Source organism: Watersipora subatra, chromosome 6 (assembly GCF_963576615.1).
Source record: "Watersipora subatra chromosome 6, tzWatSuba1.1, whole genome shotgun sequence".
Classification (NCBI taxonomy): Eukaryota; Metazoa; Bryozoa; class Gymnolaemata; order Cheilostomatida; family Watersiporidae; genus Watersipora; species Watersipora subatra.
In genome coordinates this window covers 59,102,732-59,125,169 of record NC_088713.1, presented here as the reverse complement: position 1 = coordinate 59,125,169, position 22,438 = coordinate 59,102,732, and the positions used below count along the sequence as shown (strand labels likewise).

The 22,438-nt window shown below is 36.6% G+C and overlaps 1 protein-coding gene across 1 annotated transcript in view; it reads left to right on the top strand.

The window, feature by feature from the left end:
* Positions 1 to 22,438, top strand: part of LOC137399024 (coiled-coil domain-containing protein 180-like) — a 61,151-nt gene that overhangs the window by 28,525 nt on the left and 10,188 nt on the right. Inside the window, exons 17-25 of the mRNA XM_068085169.1 lie at positions 5,254 to 5,372; positions 6,311 to 6,500; positions 6,937 to 7,081; positions 8,578 to 8,758; positions 10,867 to 11,013; positions 11,378 to 11,554; positions 13,321 to 13,504; positions 15,694 to 15,835; positions 19,474 to 19,588. Of these exons, the coding sequence (XP_067941270.1) occupies positions 5,254 to 5,372; positions 6,311 to 6,500; positions 6,937 to 7,081; positions 8,578 to 8,758; positions 10,867 to 11,013; positions 11,378 to 11,554; positions 13,321 to 13,504; positions 15,694 to 15,835; positions 19,474 to 19,588 (1,400 nt within the window). The remainder of the gene's footprint in view (positions 1 to 5,253; positions 5,373 to 6,310; positions 6,501 to 6,936; positions 7,082 to 8,577; positions 8,759 to 10,866; positions 11,014 to 11,377; positions 11,555 to 13,320; positions 13,505 to 15,693; positions 15,836 to 19,473; positions 19,589 to 22,438) is intronic.

The following is a 22,438-nucleotide window of genomic DNA, read 5'->3' as shown; positions in this document are numbered from 1 at the left end:
TGGAGGAAACTGCGATGAACCCTACACACCTTTTGCTAACTTGAAGCAATGCATGCATCTTCATTACAACATTGTATATTTGAGTCATGCAATGTGATTTGTTAGCATGATATGATCTACTTGACTCGCTATTATGGTATAACATATTCTTACATTCTGCAAATTTTCAGGTCTCTTCCTCGGCAAACTTATCTGAATAAAAACAGATTCAACTAAGTAAATTTTAAGCGCAGAGTTGATCATTTTTGCCGGTTCCTCAGCTGATAAAGAGATACACATGATATCTAAAGGATGGGACCTTAAGAAGACTGTTTACCTATAAAATTGGTTTAAATGATTAGTGGTAGTTGTACGCCTACTTTAAGGCATGGAAATATGCTCGGTTTCCTGCAGATACACCTTTTCAAAATATACTTAATTGATAACATGAGTGGATGCATGTCTGGATGCTGTTGGTAATGCATGTTTAGTACATACTTGTATTAGACTATTAGGAAGAAACACTGTTGAACACCAGGTCCACAAGTTTATACTAGTTTGTACTACATGCTATATTCTACCTTATACTAGTTTATACCAGTTTGTACTAGTTTATACTAGCATGTACTAGTTTATCCTAGCTTATACTAATACTGGTTTATACTAGTTTTAGGGAGAAGCTGTAATATAGAGATCACTTTGAACTGCCAAGTGCCAGATCAGTGGTTCAATCCTGTCTACATGATGTCAGGGCATCGCAAATTGCTGCTGTGCCTCATAGATACTTTACATCAAACCCGCAAAAATCCTACTAGGTTTCTTATAGAAGTTCTCTCGGGCTGTCGAGTAAACACTTCAGAGGCATGTGGGGTTCAAACTTGGTGAAAAAAATACTAGTTCCCTAGTTTTATACTAGCGGACGTTTAACTACCCCACCCTAACGTATTCATAAAAGTGTGTGAAGGCGCGTGGGCGTGGTACTATCCATGGCTGGCGGTATTTGCATATAACTTGAAGAGGTGTTGCATTGCATCGGCCACTTAACAATGAAACCGTAATCGCTACTTCATTCCAGCCTTTGCTTCATCCGCGTTTAAGCTATTGTGTTGGAACAAAGCAGTTGATTGCTTTGGTCTGCTCGAGAGTATTTCGATAACTCACCGCTGAGGTAACTTCGGTCAGTACTGTTCCCTGGTGAAGTTTGTTTATCTTTTTGCTTTTTATATACCTGTTCCTAACAACATATCCAGAGTATGTCGATGTACGGAGATGTATAGTTTTTTGTTGTCTCCCCTATATCTAACAAACAGATTATGTAACTTCTCTAATTAATTTTGGATAACTGTCATGTCATACGAGAGCGAGAGCGAACTGGAGAATTTGGCGAAGGTTAGGGAAAGACTACTTTACTTCAAAATAGGGGTGCAATCTTTCATTGTTTTTAACGTCATCAATTCGTCTGCACATGCGCTCGTTCGCAGAAATGCCACCATATTTGTAGACAAACAAGCATGATTCTCTTACACTTTGCGTTATTCAATAGTATTTTTTGTGTTACGTCGAGTTTATATCGGGATTCTCTAGGAAACAAGTGTACAACGGCGTCGTTCGCAAAATTAATTGCAGAATAGAAGTTGTCAGAAAAGTTGGGGTGCAGTCCTTCATTGTATTTGACGTCATCAATTCGTCTGCACATGCACTCGTTCGCAGAAATGCCGCCATATTTGTAGACAAACAAGCATGATTCTCTTACACTTTGCGTTATTCAATAGTATTTTTTGTGTTACGTCGAGTTTATATCGGGATTCTCTAGGAAACAAGTGTACAACGGCGTCGTTCGCAAAATTAATTGCAGAATAGAAGTTGTCAGAAAAGTTGGGGTGCAGTCCTTCATTGTATGTGACGTCATCAATTCGTCTGCACATGCGCTCATGTACGGAAATGCGGCCATATTTGTAGACAAACAAGCATCATTCTCGTTCACTTTGCGTTATTCAATGGCATTTTTGGTGTTATGTCGAGTTTATATCAGGATTCTCTAGGAAACAAGTGTACAACGGCGTCGTTCGCAAAATTAATTGCAGAATAGAAGTTGTCAGAAAAGTTGGGGTGCAGTCCTTCATTGTATGTGACGTCATCAATTCGTCTGCACATGCGCTCATGTACGGAAATGCGGCCATATTTGTAGACAAACAAGCATCATTCTCGTTCACTTTGCGTTATTCAATGGCATTTTTGGTGTTATGTCGAGTTTATATCAGGATTATGTGAAAAAAAAGTGTACAACGTCGTTGAACAAAATTGCAAACAACGGCGTCATTAGCAAAATTAATTGCAGAAGCTCCGTGTTTTTAATGGTACAAATTGTCTACAAAGATGGCGGACCGCGATAATTCATGGCCCCTTACTCATAAAATGACGTCGCGAAAAAATAAAAGGTAGAGCATTGTTCTTTAGGGCTAAAGAGTTCCGAGATAGGCAAGTGGATCAGTTGATATTTGATCATGCACTAAAGAAAGAATTTTTAATATACAGTTGATGTGGCAAGATTTGCGTCGGAAAAATCACGGAAATCCTTTGGGTTTCACCGATACTCATTTAGCGGTCAATCGGTTTTGGTTCGTCACTGAGTTGGCCGATAAACAGACCCACGTAACTGTTATCTAGCTTTGCTGTATAGTCAGTTTGATTGGAGACTATCTTGATTATTTCTTGGCGACAAACTTTCAACTCTTTTCCTCTGCAAACTTATATGAATATAAATAGATTCAACTGAGTAAATGTTGATCACTTTTGCTGGATCCTCAGCTGATAAGGAGATATACAGGATATCTCGAGGATGGGACGTTAAAAAGACTGTTTACCTATGACATTAGTTTAAATGATTAGTGGTAGTTGTACGTCTACCTTGAAGCATGGAAATATGTTCGGTTCCTTGCAGATAGGCCTTTCCAATGTATACTGTAATTAATAACAGGAATTTATGCATGTTTCATTGCATTGGTCAAGGATGAATAACCATTGGTCAAGGATGAAACTTGCATTGGTCAAGGATGAATCTGAAGGGTTAATAGTGTATTCGGCTCAAATGGTGTAGCACATCACATTGTTAGCTGATCGTCTAGTCGACTTATTGAAAAATCTTTAAACTGTTTGCCTGTGTGTAAATTTTATCTGGTCTGACAATGTTTTCGGTCTATCTGCTGGACAGCAAATATTGGCAAGCTCCTTTGCATGTTGATATGTGGTTTGTTTTTATTCTTATCGACACAAAACATATCGCTGTTCTCTCTAAATTCTCCCATGGCCATCTCAGTTTTCAAATCTCTGCAGTAGCAAGTAAACATCTTAATCTCAGTAAACAATGTCTTTGGTTTTTATTTTGAACTCTCTCGTGAGGTGCTAGAAAATAACCTTCATTAGAAAGCCTTACGTTGAAGTTTTAAGTCTCTGGTCAGAAAGGACCATGAGACTTGTTCAGTTTATAACTGACATAACGAATCAATGGAGATGAGGCATTGGTCAAGTCTACCCAATTACTAATTCTCCATACAGCGATAGTGTAGTCACACTTCGGTGTTCCGGTGCCGAAGCATCTCGCCGGGCTGACAAGCAGACCATGTTTATATAGGGTGCTATAGTAGAGTGATGGTTGTGCGATGCCTCGTGTCAAGGAATATTGTGGTGGCCGTAGTGAGATAAACATTGCTGGCTACATTTTAGGAAAAGACTTATGCTTTATTTTAGTAATCTTCCGCAGCAGTAGTTGTGTGTACATAGTCTTTTATCTGTATCTAGTCATTTATTATCATCTTCTTTGTGTATTAAATAATGTCCTACCATAACTTATGTAATTGCGATCACGAGTTTTGACTACACTAACTCATGTAATACTTGTTGTTGTTGTCGGCCAACCATATAAAAGGCTAGCAATTTTTCTAAAAAGGTAGAGTAGTCTTTGGCTGCGACCAGGCCTGTATTCACTGGTTGCAAGTTGGGGCGGCTAATGTTAGGCGACTAGTGATGAACACCTGGGGATGTGGAGGGGGCGGTGTAAGCCCCCAACAGGTTTCTCTCATTTAGGGCCTCAGCTGGACCGCTCATGTGAAGTTTTAAAAAATTTTATCGGAAAGTATCAACATTTTTCTATTTTTTGAGATTTGTTTTGTTTTAGGTGATGTGACTGCCGGGACGTTTTTAGATTAAAATAAGCAAAACTTGACTGCAGTTAAAACGCTAAAAAAATAGTCATCTTTTTCTTTTAAGCGTTTTAACAAAGATCAATTTTGCCGATTTTATTTTGAGTTCATCCGGAGGTGCCCACGCTTTCGATGGGACATGGCCAAGCGGATGTTTGGTAAAACTTGACCTTTTGCAAACCTTTATAAAAGTTGTTAACAAGCATATTTTGCCGTTGATGATGATAATAATGATGCCTAAGAACTGCTAAAAGTTGATGTTTGTCTCTTTGGCTTGGAATAAAGTGATATTATACAGCGATAAAAACCGTCTCCATAGCCGTTGGGCAAATAACTGTTCGAGTTAATGATGTTGAGGTCGAGTTATCTAAAGCAATTTATTGTTGCGTGGGAACGGACCAAACAAATCCGTTCGAGATGAAATGTTACATTTTATCTGAGGGCGAGTTATCCGAGTTTGACTGTACTTAGCCGCGGAAAATTCTTAAAAAGTTGGGGTGGCTCAGCCGGCCAGCCTCTCCAGGGAATACGGGCCTGGCTGCGACTGTGCCTGTTATATGAAAATATATACTAAATCTCTCTACTCTCATGCGTGATTATCTCGAAGCCTGAAAAAGGGGAATTAGCTAGTGTGCCGTGAAAGACCGGCAGCGTGTTTTGCAATATGTCTGCATATGAAGCAGCAGGAAAGCAAGAGCTATGCAAAAGTGTGATTCCGTTGGTCACTAGGGCCATTTTCATGGCACAAATGTTGCGCACCGCACTGATGCTTTGCCTCCAAACAGCGCCACTGACTTACGACAGAATGACAGCGACATGGCTCTTTTCGTGATGGCATTGCAGCACCATATGGAAGTGTATCGCCAAGTTATTGCTGTATGAAAACATAGTAATTGAAGTAGTGTTAATCAACAAAACAAAGTATTAATCCAGAGTAGGATCAATTTTTAGTTAGTATCAAACTAAGAATTATTTGTATATAGTCTCTTCAGGAAATCTTTGTTTAAGACAGCCATAATTATACCTTGCACTACTGCGAAGGTTCTTAGTTTCTCACATGTAATACATTTTGCAGACAACCAACCCTCTGCCAGGAGACCTTGGAGAAGTTCTTGTTACTGAGAAGGGAACCAACTTCTATGTGCTGACCGTAGCTCCTGCGGAAGAAGAGCTTGGAGATGACTTTGCTGACAGGTATGTAACAGTTGAGGCAGGTATGTGACAATATGCAACAGGTATGTGACAAGATAATGCCGGTATGTGATTGGATGTGACAGGTATGGGACTGGAGAAGGCAAGTATGTGGCAGGATGAGGCAGGTATGTGACATGGTGAGGCAGGTTTGTGAAAATATGAGGCAGGTATGTAATAAGATGAGGCAGGCATGTGTATGGATGAGTCACGTATGTAACAGAATGAGGCAGGTATGTGTCTGGATGAGGCAGGTATAAGACAAGATGAGGCGAGTTTGTGACAGAATGAAACAGGTTTGTGACAAGAAGAATCATGTGCTCACCAGGAGAGGTTGCTCATGTCGCTTCCAAATACAAACTGATGTCAAACAGCTTTTAGAACCTGCTTGACCTGCGCTTATCACCCACAGACTTTATAAGTCTGTTCGTGTGCCACAAAACTTGGCAAATAGCCAAACAGATGTGGGATGGAAAGGAGAAATTGGTTCACGTCGAAAGTCATAGACCAATTTTCATACCTTTGTACCTTTATACTAGTTACGACAAATAAAAAGAAGAGATAATGTCGACAAGGTTGTCACGATCAGCTCATCGATTTTTGTGAAATTTTAGTATTATAAGTTGTATGCAGAATTATTCACTATTATTATTATTATTATTATTGCTGTCGAGTGAATTTACAGAGTTGGGTATTGTTGTTGCTTAAATGAAACACGGAAAACCTCGCACCAAACAAATAGACTCCAGCAGCCCATTGACAAACCTACATGGTTTCTCATGATTTCTTTACTGTTTAATGTGCAGGGAAGGCTGTCGGTAGGTCATACCACTCTACTAACAAGTGTTCTGATGAAGCATAGTTTGTATAACATCTTACAAACAATCCAACAAACTTTTCTTTAAACCACGACTTCATTTTGATATTTTTACTGTCTGTAGCCGAACGCTGGTCACCCCATCCACTCCGTCTCAAATGGAAGGTGAGACGGCCAGCTCTACCTTCATGACGGAAGTGGAGCCGAAGGCAGCCCCCGAGCATCTAGAGTATGTGGAGAGCTTCGCTATCAGTCCGGAGTATTTCACTGAGCTCAAGAGATGTGTGAGACTCAACTTCATCAGCTACACGGAGGTGCTTAATGTCTCATTTCATTGGTTGAATAGTTGTTGTGTCTCTTCTCATTAGTTGAACTGTTGTCATGGCTCATTTCATTGTTTGAATAATTGTTGTCTTTTTCACTGGTTGAATGGTTGTTATGGCTCATTTCATTGGTTGAATAGCTGTTATGGCTCATTTCATTGGTTGAATAGCTGTTACGGCTCATTTCATTGGTTGAATGGATGTTATGTCTTTTCTCATTGGTGTGTTATTATAAATAGGTTTTATTTCCCCATAGTTTATTATATGGCTTTAAGTTTGTTAACGTCCCATTTTATTGATTGAATGGATGCTATGTATTTTCTCATTGATGCATTATTATGAATAAGTTTATACCTTATAGTATAATACATTTTTACATTGATTAGCACACAGATATAAATTCTGAACTATTGTTCACGTTTAACAGGATTGGACAGATCAAGCCATGCAGAGAGCTAACAGCATTGTAGCTGCTAAGTCAGAAGAACTCAACTCAGAGTTAGAGCTAAGACTACATCTGCATGCCCCTAGGGGACGAAGGGCTGAACTTGATGTGCACAATGTTAGAGCTGGTAATGGCCTTAGTCTAAGATACTTAAATCAAGTAGTAGTTCGGATAAAGTTTGTGGAAGTCTTCTATTCTCTGTAAGATGTCTTGGATGTCTGAGGTGATTTGACTGCCAGGATGTTTCAAGATGAAAATTGACAAAACTTGATCGTGATTAAAACGCCGAGAATAGCGATACATGCGAAATGATGTCATGAGCTGTTACCACTGCAGCAGTTGATATCGGTTATTGCGTTTAAGTTGCAGCGTTACTTTGCTACGTTGTTCGCTATTCTAACGCTCTCTTTGCAGCTTTAGCAGTTTTACTTGATCTGAGTGTTTCAACTGCGATGAAAGTTTGTCAATTTCAATATTAAAATTAGACCTCAAAATTAAAATAAAATTGTTATTTATTTTAATTGTTATTTTTATTATTATTAAAATAAAACCTCAAACATCAAAAGAATTTCGTAAATGATCGAAAAATGCTGGTGCTTTCTGATGAATGCTACCAGAGTTTTCTGCAAGTTCATTTATAAATTGAAGCATCTATTATCCCCTCTGACAAAATAGGAATTGTCTTCCTTTTTATGTTGCTTAATAAGTAGGCATTAAATAGCCTGTTTATTTGAGGTCTAATAAAAGACACTATTTATTTTCATAAAAACCATTAAAAGGGTTTTTCAGTTTGACATCAGGCATAAAAGGTTTGTGGGTTTCATTGCTCTGCGAAGGTATTGACAGTGCAAATGATTGGATTTCTTTATCTGATCCTTTGAAGCCTGGCCCATGCTTCTGATTGCACAAATATGTGCTGGCTAATATTTCAAAGGCTGTTGCTGATATTCGTAATCTGGATATTATGTCTCCGACTGAGCAGTCTGTTAAACTCTCACGCATCACTATTATTGGCAGTACTTGAGAAGCCACCATCTCTATGATTGTTGTCAATCTTACGCAGGTGCTGTGTCAATCAGTAAAAAGAGTATCATCGAAACTTTGTTGCTGTGAGGTCCTACGTATATTTTTTGCCTTTTTGTGTTACTAAGTTTTCCTTGTTAAACTATCAGCATGATAATGCAATAGGAGATACTCTCTTTTTCTAGAGATACCCTCTTTTTCTGGAGATACCCTCTTTTTCTGGAGATACCCTCTTTGCTCACTTTTTCTGCTGTCAAATTTAAATTTTATAGTGAACTTCATATCATTCGTGATTTACCAGTTTAAAAGAGCTTCGGACAGATAAATTTCAGTTATCTGACCGAAGGTTATTTTTATCAGCTACAAAGTGCAGTTATCTGTTTATGGAGACATCTGTCAATACGTGGTCAATTTTTTCTGGCTTATATTTAAATTCATATTGTTGATGATTTATCAGTTTTTATGCATAAACATTCAAAAAAGTTTTGGCCAGGTCAATACGTATTTCAGAAATAAGGAGTTGCCCCCCTTATTAACTGATATATCATGAGTGAACAACTGCGACAATGATAAGTATCCTAGGAATTACTTGTCTTACAGCTGAGTTGGTGATGCATAATGAGAGAGTCGTAAGACATTGCAAAGGCATAAACCAGACATTAGCTGAACTGCGGGTCACCTTTGATGACCTCCTCCAGGAGCACCAACTTAGGTTTGATGGCTTTCAACACTCTGTAGAGGATATGGAGAGTGTTGTGCTTCGTGCCAACAAATCCTCACTGTAAGTTCTGTGTGGAGTGCAAGTTATGATTGTAAGTGGTCTAATAGGGAGCGTTGGACTTGCTAGGGGTTTCATGTAAACTGCAACGAGTTCTCAAGTTGCTCTCAATAGTTATGGATTCAAGTTATAAATTAATTTCTTTTTATTTGTTTTTGCGTAATTTGGTCTGTACGTAATTGTCACAGTGCTAAAAGACAAAACGTTGCTATTGTTTTGCAGCTATGAGCAACTTTGTCCTGTTGCCACGGATGTCATTGCTTTGGGCACCTGCCTCCATTGTCAGTTATGTAGTTATATTTTTTGCAGCATGCGAGCCAGTTTTTGCTGGCCAATTATGTGAGAGGCCGTTTTATAGAACAGCATTGTTTGGTCGTTTTTATCGAATCAGTTTGAAATTTTTTTTTTCGAAAAGTTGGCTAAAAGTTATAGTGAAAGCAAAAAGCTAATAAAATTGAGACAATGACAAAATTAAAGTTAAATTTAGTAAAAGTTAAAACTTAGCTTATCGTAATATCTTGTTTTTAGGTTTTTTTCATAGTATGGGAACAGATTAGTCTGTATTTAGTTATTTTATATCAAAACTATTGCAGTGAGATACAAGAGAATTGACATATGAACTCAGTCCTCCTACACATTAAGTTCATAAGTTGAGGTATACCTGTAATAGAATATTTGGCCTAGAGGACAATTGCAAAACCTCTAACTAAGATGATAACTATTAGCTAATATTGGGGCTTTTTGGATGATGAACATTTTGAACAAAGTATTAGCTGTGAGTCCAACCATATGACGGTATTGGTTGATGATTTTCTTTAAAGGTTGACTTGCAATAAAATTCACATTACAGTTATTTGGTATCAAAAGATTCACCATGTCTTACTCTGTTGTGTTGTAAGTGCCAAATATATGGAAATGTGATTACAAGCTCTTAAAAGCTCAAAAACGAAAAGCCGCCGTAGTTTGGAATCTCTTCATTTCGATGACGTAGCCACGAAATTTGGTTATCGTCTTGTCACGGGATGTTCTTACGTGAATTGAAAGGCCAATACAAAGCTCAATATAAAACTTATCGTAGTACTAGTTTATGACAAACACTTCGGGTTTTACCGAAAACCCCGTATCAAATATAGATGCTCGCTACTTGACAGTTTTGTTTCGGCCTGGTCTAATCGGCAAGTCGTAATCTGATCATGTGACCCAATACTTCGCAAATAATTTTTGCAGCACTTTTCGATTATCACAAGTGACCAACAAGTTCGTCATGATTATCAGACAATGATATGTACTCCTTCAAGCTAACGCTAAAAAATTAAACGAATTTTTACGGTAAGTTTTAAGATATTACTGCTAAAAGTGACAGCATTACGATGACGATAAAACAGACGCGTAAGAACAATAGATATAGTTTTATTGAATGCGTGAAGTATATTTGTGAAAATATTTCGACGAATAAGGTTGCAAGAAAGTGTAAACAGAAACCATCTCTCACAACTACATCACATTTGAGCCGTTTTGGGAAGGGAACCCAAACTACGGCGGTCTCGTGTGGCTGCGATTTTTTGTTCGTTTTTGAGCTTTTAAGAGCTTGTAATCACCTTTCCACATATTTTGCACCTACAACACAGCAAAGTAAAACATGGTGAATCTTTTCATATCAAATAACTGTAATGTGAATTTTGTTGCAAGTCAACCTTTAAAGTGTAATAATGACAGGCAATAACTGAATGACAATTATTGAGCTTTATGGTCTAATGGTTTGTACTGTGGTCAAGTACAAGCTCAGCAGTTCAATCACTGCTACGAGATGGCAGCTGAAGTGTTTGATCTAAAATTGCTCATGCGGGCGAATATACACCACCCCACTAAATTCTACTAGCTAGATTTCTGAAAATAGTTCTTGCAGGCCTCCATTTGCTTGATGTGGAATTTTACGAAAAAAATACTGAGTTACATACAAGCCCATAGTTTAGGGCACTTTGAGAATTAGTACATATTTTTTGTTTTTAACCTCGAGCCCATTTTTTACCTTTTTAACATTGATCATGGTCTTGATCATTGTTTTTCTTTTCATCTTCTCTTGAGCATCACAACTGCTGCCATGTTTACAGGCTGGTGGAGCAGCAGGCAGCCGTACAGAGAGCAAAGGATGAGTTCATGTCAGACATAAGGGTCTCACTTCGTACATTTCGAAGGTCGCTGGACGAGACTCTGCAACTGATGCGAGAGAGCAACGCTATGTTTATCAAGAACTTCAAGTATGTTTGGGGGTCCTTGTGGCCACCCCTAATATGTCTTTTTATTAATCTATTCCTCTGCAAGGAGTGTTTGTCATATTGAGAAAATAAAAACACTTAAAACTGATTATCTAAAAATAAAAAAGTAGAATAGCTAAACAGCTAAAAAAAAATTTTTCATGGAACTTACATGGTAATACTTGTCAAGTTCATAGTTATTTAAGAATAATATATTTGAGCCAAAATATATTATTGGAATATAACTTAAAAATACTTTTTAGCCAAAATGAACAAAATGTAGATTTCTACAATTTGATTGGTTGCTAGGCAACGCCAAATGTAGCTGCTACTGGTTAGTCTAATTGGCCTTGAATGCCTGTTTTAGACTGTTCTCTGATGGAGGGAACTTTTGTCCTGAGGAGATAGATGTGTTCCGGAAAAATCTTGACAAGTACTCCCACAAAGTAGACGACTCCGAAGGAGCTATCATGTCAGAGCTGGAAGGGATTGAGGCAAAGTGGTTGAAGAAGGCCACTCAGCTAGCAGTTGATTTTGAGGACAGGTCAGCACCCCTCCATCTCACATTAAATCTTCTAATTTATCTAAGGCTAAACCTTTGGGATATTTTAAGTAACCTGGCTCTGATACAGGAATGAATACATGTATATATTGAATGTTTACAGGGTTTTCAAAATGCTGCGATTCACTTCAATTCTCATCAAGAAATTGAATTGAGAGGAAAATTATCGTTTAAAGAGTTTTCAATTCTTGTTCATCATAGGTCGTGTTCATCATAGGTCGTGATCATCATAGGTCGTGTTCATCATAGGTCGTGTTCATCATAGGTCGTGTTCATCATAGGTCGTGTTCATCATAGGTCGTGTTCATCATAGGTCGTGTTCATCATAGGTCGTGTTCATCATAGGTCGTGTTCATCATAGGTCGTGTTCATCATAGGTCGTGTTCATCATAGGTCGTGTTCATCATAGGTCGTGTTCATCATAGGTCGTGTTCATCATAGGTCGTGTTCATCATAGGTCGTGTTCATCATAGGTCGTGTTCATCATAGGTCGTGTTCATCATAGGTCGTGTGAGAATCGATTCAAATCATTATTTAAGACACCACGATTCAATTCTTAATTCTTCAGCTACCCTAGCTTCAATGAATCAGTTCAATTCAATTCACCCAACTAGACAAAATCAATTTTTTTATCAATTCTTACCAAAAATTGATTTATGGCAATATTTAAAAGTTACAATAAAATACAATTTCTAACTTAACTCTACACATTGGCTCAACTTCTTGACTGTTTGTATAGGAAATATTAACTCATTCACTACGAAATGTTTCTGCTTGTCCTCATAAAATAATTTTTGCAAAAAAGCTTTGCTTGACGTACACTAGTGATTTTTGCTGTGAAAGCTAGAGTTTTTGTCAGAGAGCTTCAATATAAGGCTCTTTGAAATCTGCAGAAAACTGCACAAGAGAGAGAATGCATTTAAAGTACAGGAAAATTTTTTAATATTCTTATCTAGTTTAGTAAAAGAAAAACTTTATCGCTTTCACAGTTGACCAAATGGCTGACCCAATTATCTAGTATAGAAATAAATTGATGAGAAACATCTGAGGCCAAATGTTGAAGACTTTCACTAGCCTATCGTGATGTACATGCACACAGGCTACTGGTCGATGCTAGTTCATATATCGGTAGTAGTGTTTATATTATAACTGGTTCTCCGTCAATATTGACTAGTAATATACTACAATAATGACCAATAAGCGAGAGTTTATGTTATTAAAATGATTAGCTGGGACTAAGGCACAAGGACCAACTTTTGGCATGAGAGATGTTTAAATAGCACTGCTCTGGTGCTCAGGCTAAATTTTGCTATCCAATGTGTTTAGACAAAGCAATTGCATTACACTCTTATCATTATTTATATTATTATAACTAGTACCCTGGCCATCTGGTGCGTTGTTAGAGATTGTCATGTGTATTAACTATCTGAACAATTGTTTCATAATCCAGCACGGTTGTTGAGTGGTACAGTTGGTAACTTGTAAGCTGAAAGTGTGAGTTCTAAACCTGTGTAATGTAATCTTTTTTTCCACATCCAACCATGGCTTCAGACAAATGGATGAATGGGCATGGCTCTTATTATAGTAAAAATCCTCTGGAAGTTCTGCTTCATGATTTAGTCATATTTTTCCCTGCAGCTGTCGGTTCACACTTTTTCGCAAAACACGTCTTCCCTTTTCGTAGTTGTCTTCTCTTGCGCTAGTCAAATAATTAGTTTCAATAAAGCTGCTGTTCTCTCATTGGGCAGATTTAAGAATCACATGATAGATCTGGTGTTCATTGAGCGTGTGGCCCGCTGGCTCACCAACACACAAGTGAAGATCAAGGGAGAGGTAGCAGAGAGCAACGAGCAGGCGAAACGGCTCGCTCAGCGACTCAATGACCTTGAACGAAGAATCGACGCTTGTGAGAAGCCTAACCCGGATAAGGAGGTGAGTCATTCATTTTTTATGTCTCCTTTTCTCTTGGTAAGCTTCAGCTGATAGACATATAGCTTATCATTTTGAATTTAAAAATATTTTTAAATATTTGTAAAATTAAGATTTTATTTGTATCTTGGTTTACAAAACAGACCTGCGGTAGACGATACTATAGTGTAAAATTTTATATAAAATTCAGTCATTAAATTAAAAAGTTTAATTTAGTTTGTTCCTATTTGAAGGGCCAGAAGGGTGTTTGGGAAGATCTTAGAATAGATTAGGAATGGATAAAAACTCTTAGAACGGATTAGACTATTTACATGAATTCTACTGTTTATATAATGTAAAATGCTTATAACATGAACAACCCTGGAACGGATTATTTACGTTGTACATCTACTGCAGCAAAAAGATTTCTGCTCAACAGTTTAATTATATTGTGACCAGAAGCCACTTTTGAGTCAGTAATATGGTACTGCTTTGGTTTTGGAGTTATCTCCAATGAAAATTAGGTAAATGAATTCTTAACATAATAGGTAGTTGTCATGATTTTTGCTCAGGCACTGCAAAAGATAAATATTTAGGTCAGAATGTAAGTAAATTCTATAAATAGTCTATATTAAGTGTTAATAGATTTAACTAAGTGAAAAACTCTATACTATAATCAGAACCCGGGGCATCAGATTCATAAGCAATTATGCTACCACTACACCACTTGGTTGCCTTGCCACACCTCGCATTAACTGTTTACCTTTACGAGCCCTACAGCTGTACGGTGTAGTACGGTTCGGCAAAGCATTTACGTATGGTCAAGAGCTGCATGATGCGCTTTGACAGGTTTGTACAAATCATTTCTGATTAGAAAGTAGTTTATACAATACCCAATCATATCCGCATTTAAAGAAAAGGAAACAATTATCTGCAGGCATTGAGCCAATAAAAAATATGTTACCAACCATAGTGACGAAACCTAGCTTTTTCAGGAACGGAAGTTAGGAATGTTTAGTCCGATTTAGAATAATAGAGATGGGTGTCTTAAAACCCATTATTATCTAAGTCCAGCCTGTAAAATAATTTCAGTTTTTTATGAAAGGTATATAAACTATTTAAAATTGCTCGTAGCTTGTTACATGACGTTTAAATGGGCTGGACGCCGACAAAAATGAGCTCAAAAAGCGCGGTTTTATCACAAGCTAGCGTTGTCATCGCGCGTTTTTAAATATGCAATGTTAAATAGCTCATCTACCTTTCAGAAAAGACTGATATTATTTTTAAGGCTGAATTTAAATATTAATGGATTTTAAAACACCCATCTCTATTATTCTACATCGGTCTAAACATCCTTACGTAACTGCTGTTCCTAAAAAGCTAGGTTACGTCACGTATTTATGGGCGGAGCTTGTTATGCCGATCGTGTTGTTTTCAAGACCGATATTAAAACGCTGTAAAAAAGCCTTTATTACTCTGAAAGTTAGTGGACTAATCTTTATTTTGATTACAAAATTGGAATCAGCGTGTCTGATTTACCTAGTAAATACGATAAAAGTTGTTCGTGACAGTTATGGTTTAAGGCTATCAAATTAGGCATATTCGCCTTCTAACTTTCTTTTAGCAATCTAAAACATTGTATCTGCAGTTGCTTCTTGGGTTGTATTAAAGTTTTACTACTCGAAGTCGGCAAATAACTTGTAACACGCGTGTTGTTCCTGACATCTCCTTTTAACTCCTTTACAGGGACATCGACAGGAGGTAGGTCTTTTTTTAATTGTTTCCCCTTGATTGCTCAATTTCTTTATTTGTTTGCTTCTGGTTGTTTGGGCTGCGTAAGATATTACATGCATATCGCTTGCACTCAAAATCATTTCAAGGCTCATTTTTGATCTAGAAGATTTATCACGGAGTTGTGTGTTCTTTGAGGAGACAACTCTGATTTATGAGTGTGCTCATGCCGTGAGCTATTTCTCTTCTTCGCAATAATTTTTTCCTACATAATTTTACAATTATCTTGTAAATGCTTTTTTTATTCACACTATCTTTATAGAAGTAGCAGAAAGAAATAAACAGCTCAGTATTTAGAAAAAATAACAAAAATCTTTTATTCTTTCAGAATTTCAGACTGACTATTCACCTGCTTATGAGTGTCAGCTAGTTGTCTGTTTGTGTCATACATACTATTCTTTTGTTTTTGTCCTATTTGGCAGGTTGTGCTTCCAAAAGACCTGAAGAAGAGCCTCAAACCCATATTTGAAGCTTTTCATGCCCGTGCTGATTATATCAAGTGCAAACTTAGTGACCGTCTCTCCGGTGATGGAGCTGAGTCTATCACCAACATAAGCAAAGCCTGTGAGTAGTAAGATGATGTGGTTTGTTTGACCTATTTAATTTGAGTTGTTCAATTTGACCTGTTTAATTTGACCTATTTAATTTGACTTGTTCAATTTGACCTGTTTATTTTGACAAGTTAAATTTGACCTGTTTAATTTGACATGTTTAGTTTGACCTGTTTATTTGACACGTTTAATTTGAACTGGTTCATGTGACCTGCTCAAGTTGACTTGTTCAATTCAACTCATTCACCTTGTCCTGTTTAATTTGACTTGTTTAATTTGACTTGTTTAGTTTGATGGGTCTTTGGCAAATATCTTCTGGCAATGTATCTTGATTTTACTTGATTAGGTAAATATTTTTTACATTATAATTTAACCTGCTAGTTTATTAATTTACTCTTTGAATTAAATTGAGTTTGGTAACTTAACTACCTGAAGAGTTGAATAAGGGGGCTTATTCAACTCAACTACTAACTTCATCTAGTAGTTTAATATTTTTCTACTTGCACTTTTTGACTTTTACTCCTCATCAGGATTTACTTCAATGTTATCATGGTATGACAACTCCAATGAATTTTATTGCAGAACATTCTATGCCATTTACCAATATCAAGCTCTGCTAACCATCACATGACCTGCTATAGTAAAGCTAGTAATTTACTCACCGCTCGAGATGTAGTCTTGGTAGTTCCTAATTTTTTTAAATGAAGTAAGCAATAGTTCTGGTATTAAAATGTATCATAAATATTTTACACCTTTAATTTTTAAGGCAGCAATTGATGATGACTGTCTCAACAGCAGGGTAGAAATGTTATGATTATCTGCATAAGTTATAAGGTAAAATAGTTAACATCTTAAACTAAACAAGCTAAGAAATGAATTTTACTAGCTCATTGTCACTCAATTTCACGGTTGCAAACTTACTTTTAGAATGAGTTGGCATAATTCATGTTCTAACTTCTGATAATAGCGGATAGTTAGGGAAGCTGTTGCTAGAGAGGTTAATGAAAAAATGAAGTTGTCTTCCATTTTCAGTTGTTTTAACTTGCATTTGTTTTGTGCTTGTGTACCTTAGCATGTGCATTTGGGAATCACTATTTTGGTTTTAGACAGAATCAAGTTTCTCTGTTTTATTTCTATAAATTATTTATTTAGCTTTCTGATCAAAAGTGTAAAGTTCGCAGAATTCTTCTCTCAGGGATGAACTTGACGACAATTGTAATAGGTTTCATCAGAAGGTATCAATATTTTTCTATCATTTGTGATTGTTTTTTAGGTTTGAGGTGATCTGACTGCTGCGATTTTTCAACATTGAAATTGACAAAACCAGATCATGGTTAAAATGCTCAGATTCAGCGAAAGTGTGATTATGACATTTATAGCCGCAAAGAAATCAAAAGAATAGGGGTGTGTAATGCCGCAACTTAAACACAATAGATGATATTAACTATGGCAATGGTGGCAACTAGCGACGCCATTTTACATGTGTTTTTTTTCTTTTGAGCGTTTTAACCGCAATCGTGTTTTGTCGATCTTAATTTTAACCAATCCTGGCAGTCAGATCACCTCAAGCATCAAAATTCGCAAATGTTAGAAACAAACCGATACTTTCTGGTAAAATTTACTAAAATTTCGTGCATGATCATTTTTAAACTAATTTCTGTCATTCTTAGTTGTCTCTCACTCACCTCAAAGTCTCTTTTCTGTTAGCCAAAATCCTTAAAGTCCTGTTTGGAGTGTCTGTTCTTCAAAACCGAAAGCTGCTGGCAGAAGAGGAACAACCTTTCACCACCGTTATTTCTGGCCCTCGACGGTCTCAGTCTTTTGCTGGATTCTCTTATCCTGCCGTTAAATCTCTTTCTCCCGCAGCCTCGCTTCAACATATTCCTGATAATGTTCCTTCATTGGGTTCTGTTTTTGGAACTCCTCGTGTGTCTATTGAGACAAAGTCTCCCAAAACATCGCTTAATGTTCTTAAAGATCCAGACCAAAAGGAATTGTTACTAGCCCCTGAGATGAGCCAGGCTAATCTGGGAATCCCGCTGAACAAACCCCAAAACATTCTAGCACTCCCTGTTTATCAACTCAACGCGGGGGTTTCAGTGGAAGAACGCCAGCTGGAGTGTCACTGTTTCGAAAATTTAAGCGCTACTGATTGGGAAGAGTTGTCCAACTACTGCATACATGGAAAGAGACGCCCATCTCATTCCATCTTTTTTGGTGTCATTCCAGTGCAGCGCAAACCTGCAGGCATATTTGCTCAGGCTACCAAACGGTATGAAATTATTCAACGTTATCATCAATGGTCTGCAACGATTTCTAAGTTCAAACACAAGAAAAAATTGTCTTCAAGTCGCTGGAGTCGTGTTCGAAGAAGCTCATGCCCATCCACAATCCTGCGTGTCCGTGACAATCAACAACCATCTTCAGGTGGTGCAGCTTCAGTGCTAATTCACGCTGCTTAAATGCTGCTAAAAACTATTCTTTTCTATATGCATATGTCGGGCTCATTCAATCGTACCCTAGATCTTGTTGAATTCAAGACTACCTCAGCTAGTTTCTAGCATTTTATTATTTTGATAGGAATGAGATTTGCAGCTCCTGCTAATACATTGAACTGTTTTCTCGCTTGTCATTTATCAGTTTCTTTGTCATTATAGCTATTTTCTTTGTAATTTTAATTTTGAACAGACAACTCCCACATTTATCGTATTCTTGCCTGTGTGACTGACTATTAACAGTACCAATACTCCTTTTCAAAATACTGCTGCATTCACAGCAAATTAGTTCTAAAAAACTGCAATTCATTATTTGTCAGTAATAATTATGTCGTAAACTAATAATATCAATAAATTGTCCGACTTGGACATGCTCACAATTTTTTTATAATGGCGAAAAACGTGTTCGTTCTCATTTTGCAATGCATTTAGGATATCTTCATGGCATCATCTGTTGTAACATTTTATGATGATTAATTGGGCATCAAAATATTTTTTATAGACCTCGTGGTTCAAAAGTTATGACCATTGTCAAATATTAGGTTTTACCGAATGCGTAACGTCCCAGTAAATTTGGCTACCAGTATTCGGTAGCCAAATTAGCTACAAATAGTTAAGCTATCTGTAGCTTAACTTAATCAATTTTAAAACCTAAATCAGGAGTTGGGTGTCTTGGATTTTTTCTGCTCGTGTGTAAATCTGTCCTAGCCAATCCCTAAAATTGAACTTATCGCTGACAACCTGAATTTAATTATGACATTGACCCTAATTTTAATTGTCTACGTCTCATAAAATAACAATAAAATATGTGGTTTTATTGAATATTTATTTTATATTTATAATTTATATTTATTTAATATTTATTTTTATTGTCGACATCTCATAAAATAACAATAAAAAATATTTGGCTTTAAACTGGCAACAAAAAGCGGTATGAATGTCTAACAAAATACTTTAGACTGGCAGCCATTCTAATGCTTAAATTAAGACAACATAGAAGCATAGACATAGAAGCATAGACATAGAACCATAGACAGAAAAAAGAGCAAAACTATTTGCAAATTGACATTCTGTGGCTTGCATCGATATTTACTATGACATTTTTCATCATCTTCTTTTGTGATTGCTTGTTTTATGAACTTGTTTATGTTTCAAGCCAAAGTCGGGTTTACCGAAAGTTTCCAACCGATTGCCTCAACATTGACAATGGGAACAAAGCAAAAACAGACTGTAGAAGATCCAACCATCACATTGGTAAAAAACATCTACAGGTAACTGCTCTCGTTTCCAGCATTTTATTATACACATGAACTTTGTCTTACTGTCGTAAAATGCTTTCGATATTATAGCTTGTTTTTGTGAAAGTACCGTACTTTTTGGACTATAAGCCGCACCCTTGTATGAGCCACACCTGCTTTATTTAAAAAAATGATAATAAAACAATACATAAGCCGCACCTTTTGTATAGGCCGCAGAACTCATATCGGTTCTTTTTAACACGGCAGCAACTTTGCTGGTTAAAACGGAACAGCGCCGTTAGGCAGTGTTCCGTATTAACTGGCGTTTTTTAACCCAGACCCTAACGGAACAGTACCGCTACGCATTGTTTCGTTTTTCTTTCACCGCTAGAGGCGCACTAACCAGAGACTCCGGTTAATGCGCCCTAGTGGTTAAAGAAAAAAACACAGAATAGCCGCAGCCTCTAAATAAGCCACATGGCTCAAAATATCAGAAAACATTAGCGGCTAATAGCCCAAAAAGTACGGTATATTTTATCTCTATTTCTTTGTGTGAAACTCTTATAATGGTGTCTGAAGCTAGGTTTTTTGTTTTAGTCATTTTTTCATTACTTTTTATTTTGAAACGCCCATATATGGTATAATTAGATTTTCTTAGTCTCATCAGTTTTGCTTATTATTTTTAGCGTAAGAAAAAAACTGAAGGAATGGTGTCAGAAGTTAAATTTTTAGTCAAAAGTTTTTTTCATTACTGCTTAGCGTAAATTCACAAAATGGTGTCAGAAGTGGATGTACTAGTTTTGTTATTTTCGTGTATTCCTTCACCTATCTCGTCTACCTTTTTAAACACCAGAGATTTCCAGCAAAAGCAAGAGCAGATTCAACAGGAAGCTGCTCTTCAGGCCGCTAGGAGTCATCAAACACTCGGATCAACTCATAAAATGCAACACATACCTTCTCGCACTCATAATCGGGAAACAGTCAAACAACTTGCAAAACGGAAAAGCAGACTTGGTGAACATTTTTCCGTCGATCTTAGGCCTCAAGACAGCAAGCAATTAGTTTCCCTGAGAGTACAAAAAGATGTACTAAAACATATGGAAAACGTGTTTGATCCTAGCACTTCCATCATACAAGAGATTTTCAAGTATCGCTGTTTAACTTACTTCCTGTTCTGCTTGTTCTCGTGTTTGCCTCTTTTTGGTTTTGTCCGCTTTTGCCGCATACTAGATCAAAGTTATTGCTTACTTATCACTTTTGCAAAGATGTATTCTTTATATATCGAAATAGTGCTTTCCTGCAAACATGAATACAGTCGAACCTCACCTATAGATTAAATCATCAACTAAATCGACATCGGATAAAAATGTTTGATGAAAATTTAAAGGAGCAATATATTTTGACTTACATAGCGATATTTAGCGTACAGCATCCAAAGTTTTATTTAAAGATGTGATTGCACCATTGCACCATGAGGTTGAAGTCATTAAAATGAAATTAATACCAGTATAAGGCTATAACATCAGCAGTAATTTGATGCTATTTTTCTCTTTGTAAACTCGCCCTGTCTAAAGATATAAGTGTTTGAATGAGATCATTTTTTGATTTATTTTATTATAACAATCATGAGAAAATACAAAATAAAATATATGCCAATAGAATCGTGTAGAACTGGACTTTTATCGCATAGCCGATGTGAATACAAGAGATAGAGACAGACTGTTTCACTATATACATCAGTTTGGGCAAGTCTGGGCACATCTTTCTTCTGAGCGTTTTAACGGCGATAAAGTTTTGTCGATTTTAATCTTAAACAATCTTAGCAGTCAGATCACCTCAAACATGAAAAGCAATCGCAACTAATTGAATAATACTCATACTTTCTGATGAAATTAACTAAAATTTGGCGCAACTTCGTCTTTTGCGATTGTAAAGCATCACACTTACGCACTCAGCTCTCCATTTCACAACTTTTAGATACTAATATAGCGGTCCATACCTTCATTTTTTAGTTTTAGAACTTTGGATACAAAAAAATTTAGTGTGAGTGGCAGTTGTGAAAAAGAAAACAGTAAAGCTTTTTAAAGTGTCAAAATAACAAATAATAGACAAAAATGATCAGCTATCTTTGAGTCCGTTTTGCAAAATATAAATAGAAAACGATGGAAAAAAATCTGAAACTAAAAACAGAGAGAAAATGACCATGATAATTAAGTATAAGAGAATCAAATTTAAGAACGAAAACCTATAGTAGTAATTCACAGATTTCAGGCCGTCTGAAATAGTCTAGCTTCATAACACTCTCATGATCAATATGCATTCAATGAGCAATAATTCATCATGCACTATTCATATCCTGTTTCAATTCACACCTCAATTTATGGACCTCTAATGTAAAGCCGCTGTGATCATAAAAACCACTTTTTATTCATTTTTACTCTAATTCTTTAGTTTTTAAATACCGTAAAACCTCTAATTGAACGCAATGATGCTCTATTTTTCAACCCTCTTTCTATAGTGGCGGTTAATTGAAGGCGGCGTTCAAATAGAGGTGGCATTCAATTAGAGGTTTTACGGTAATTTAGTTTTTTGTTTGTATTTTGACAGTTTTCTATTACGCATTTGTTTAACGTCACATAATTATTATCAAATGTATTTGTCATTAAGTTTCTGAGTTATCAAAGGATTCAAACAGAATATAATTTGTAAGAATATTTGCTGCAACATAGGACAGTTTTATAACACAAAGCAAATATCAGAGTGGAAAAACTTTGTTTAGACTACGTGTGTTGAGGTTTGACTGTATTTAATTGTTCCCAAGCATTTGTTGAGGAGCCTCTCTAGTCATTATCTAAATCTGGCTGATCATTTTATACAAAATTA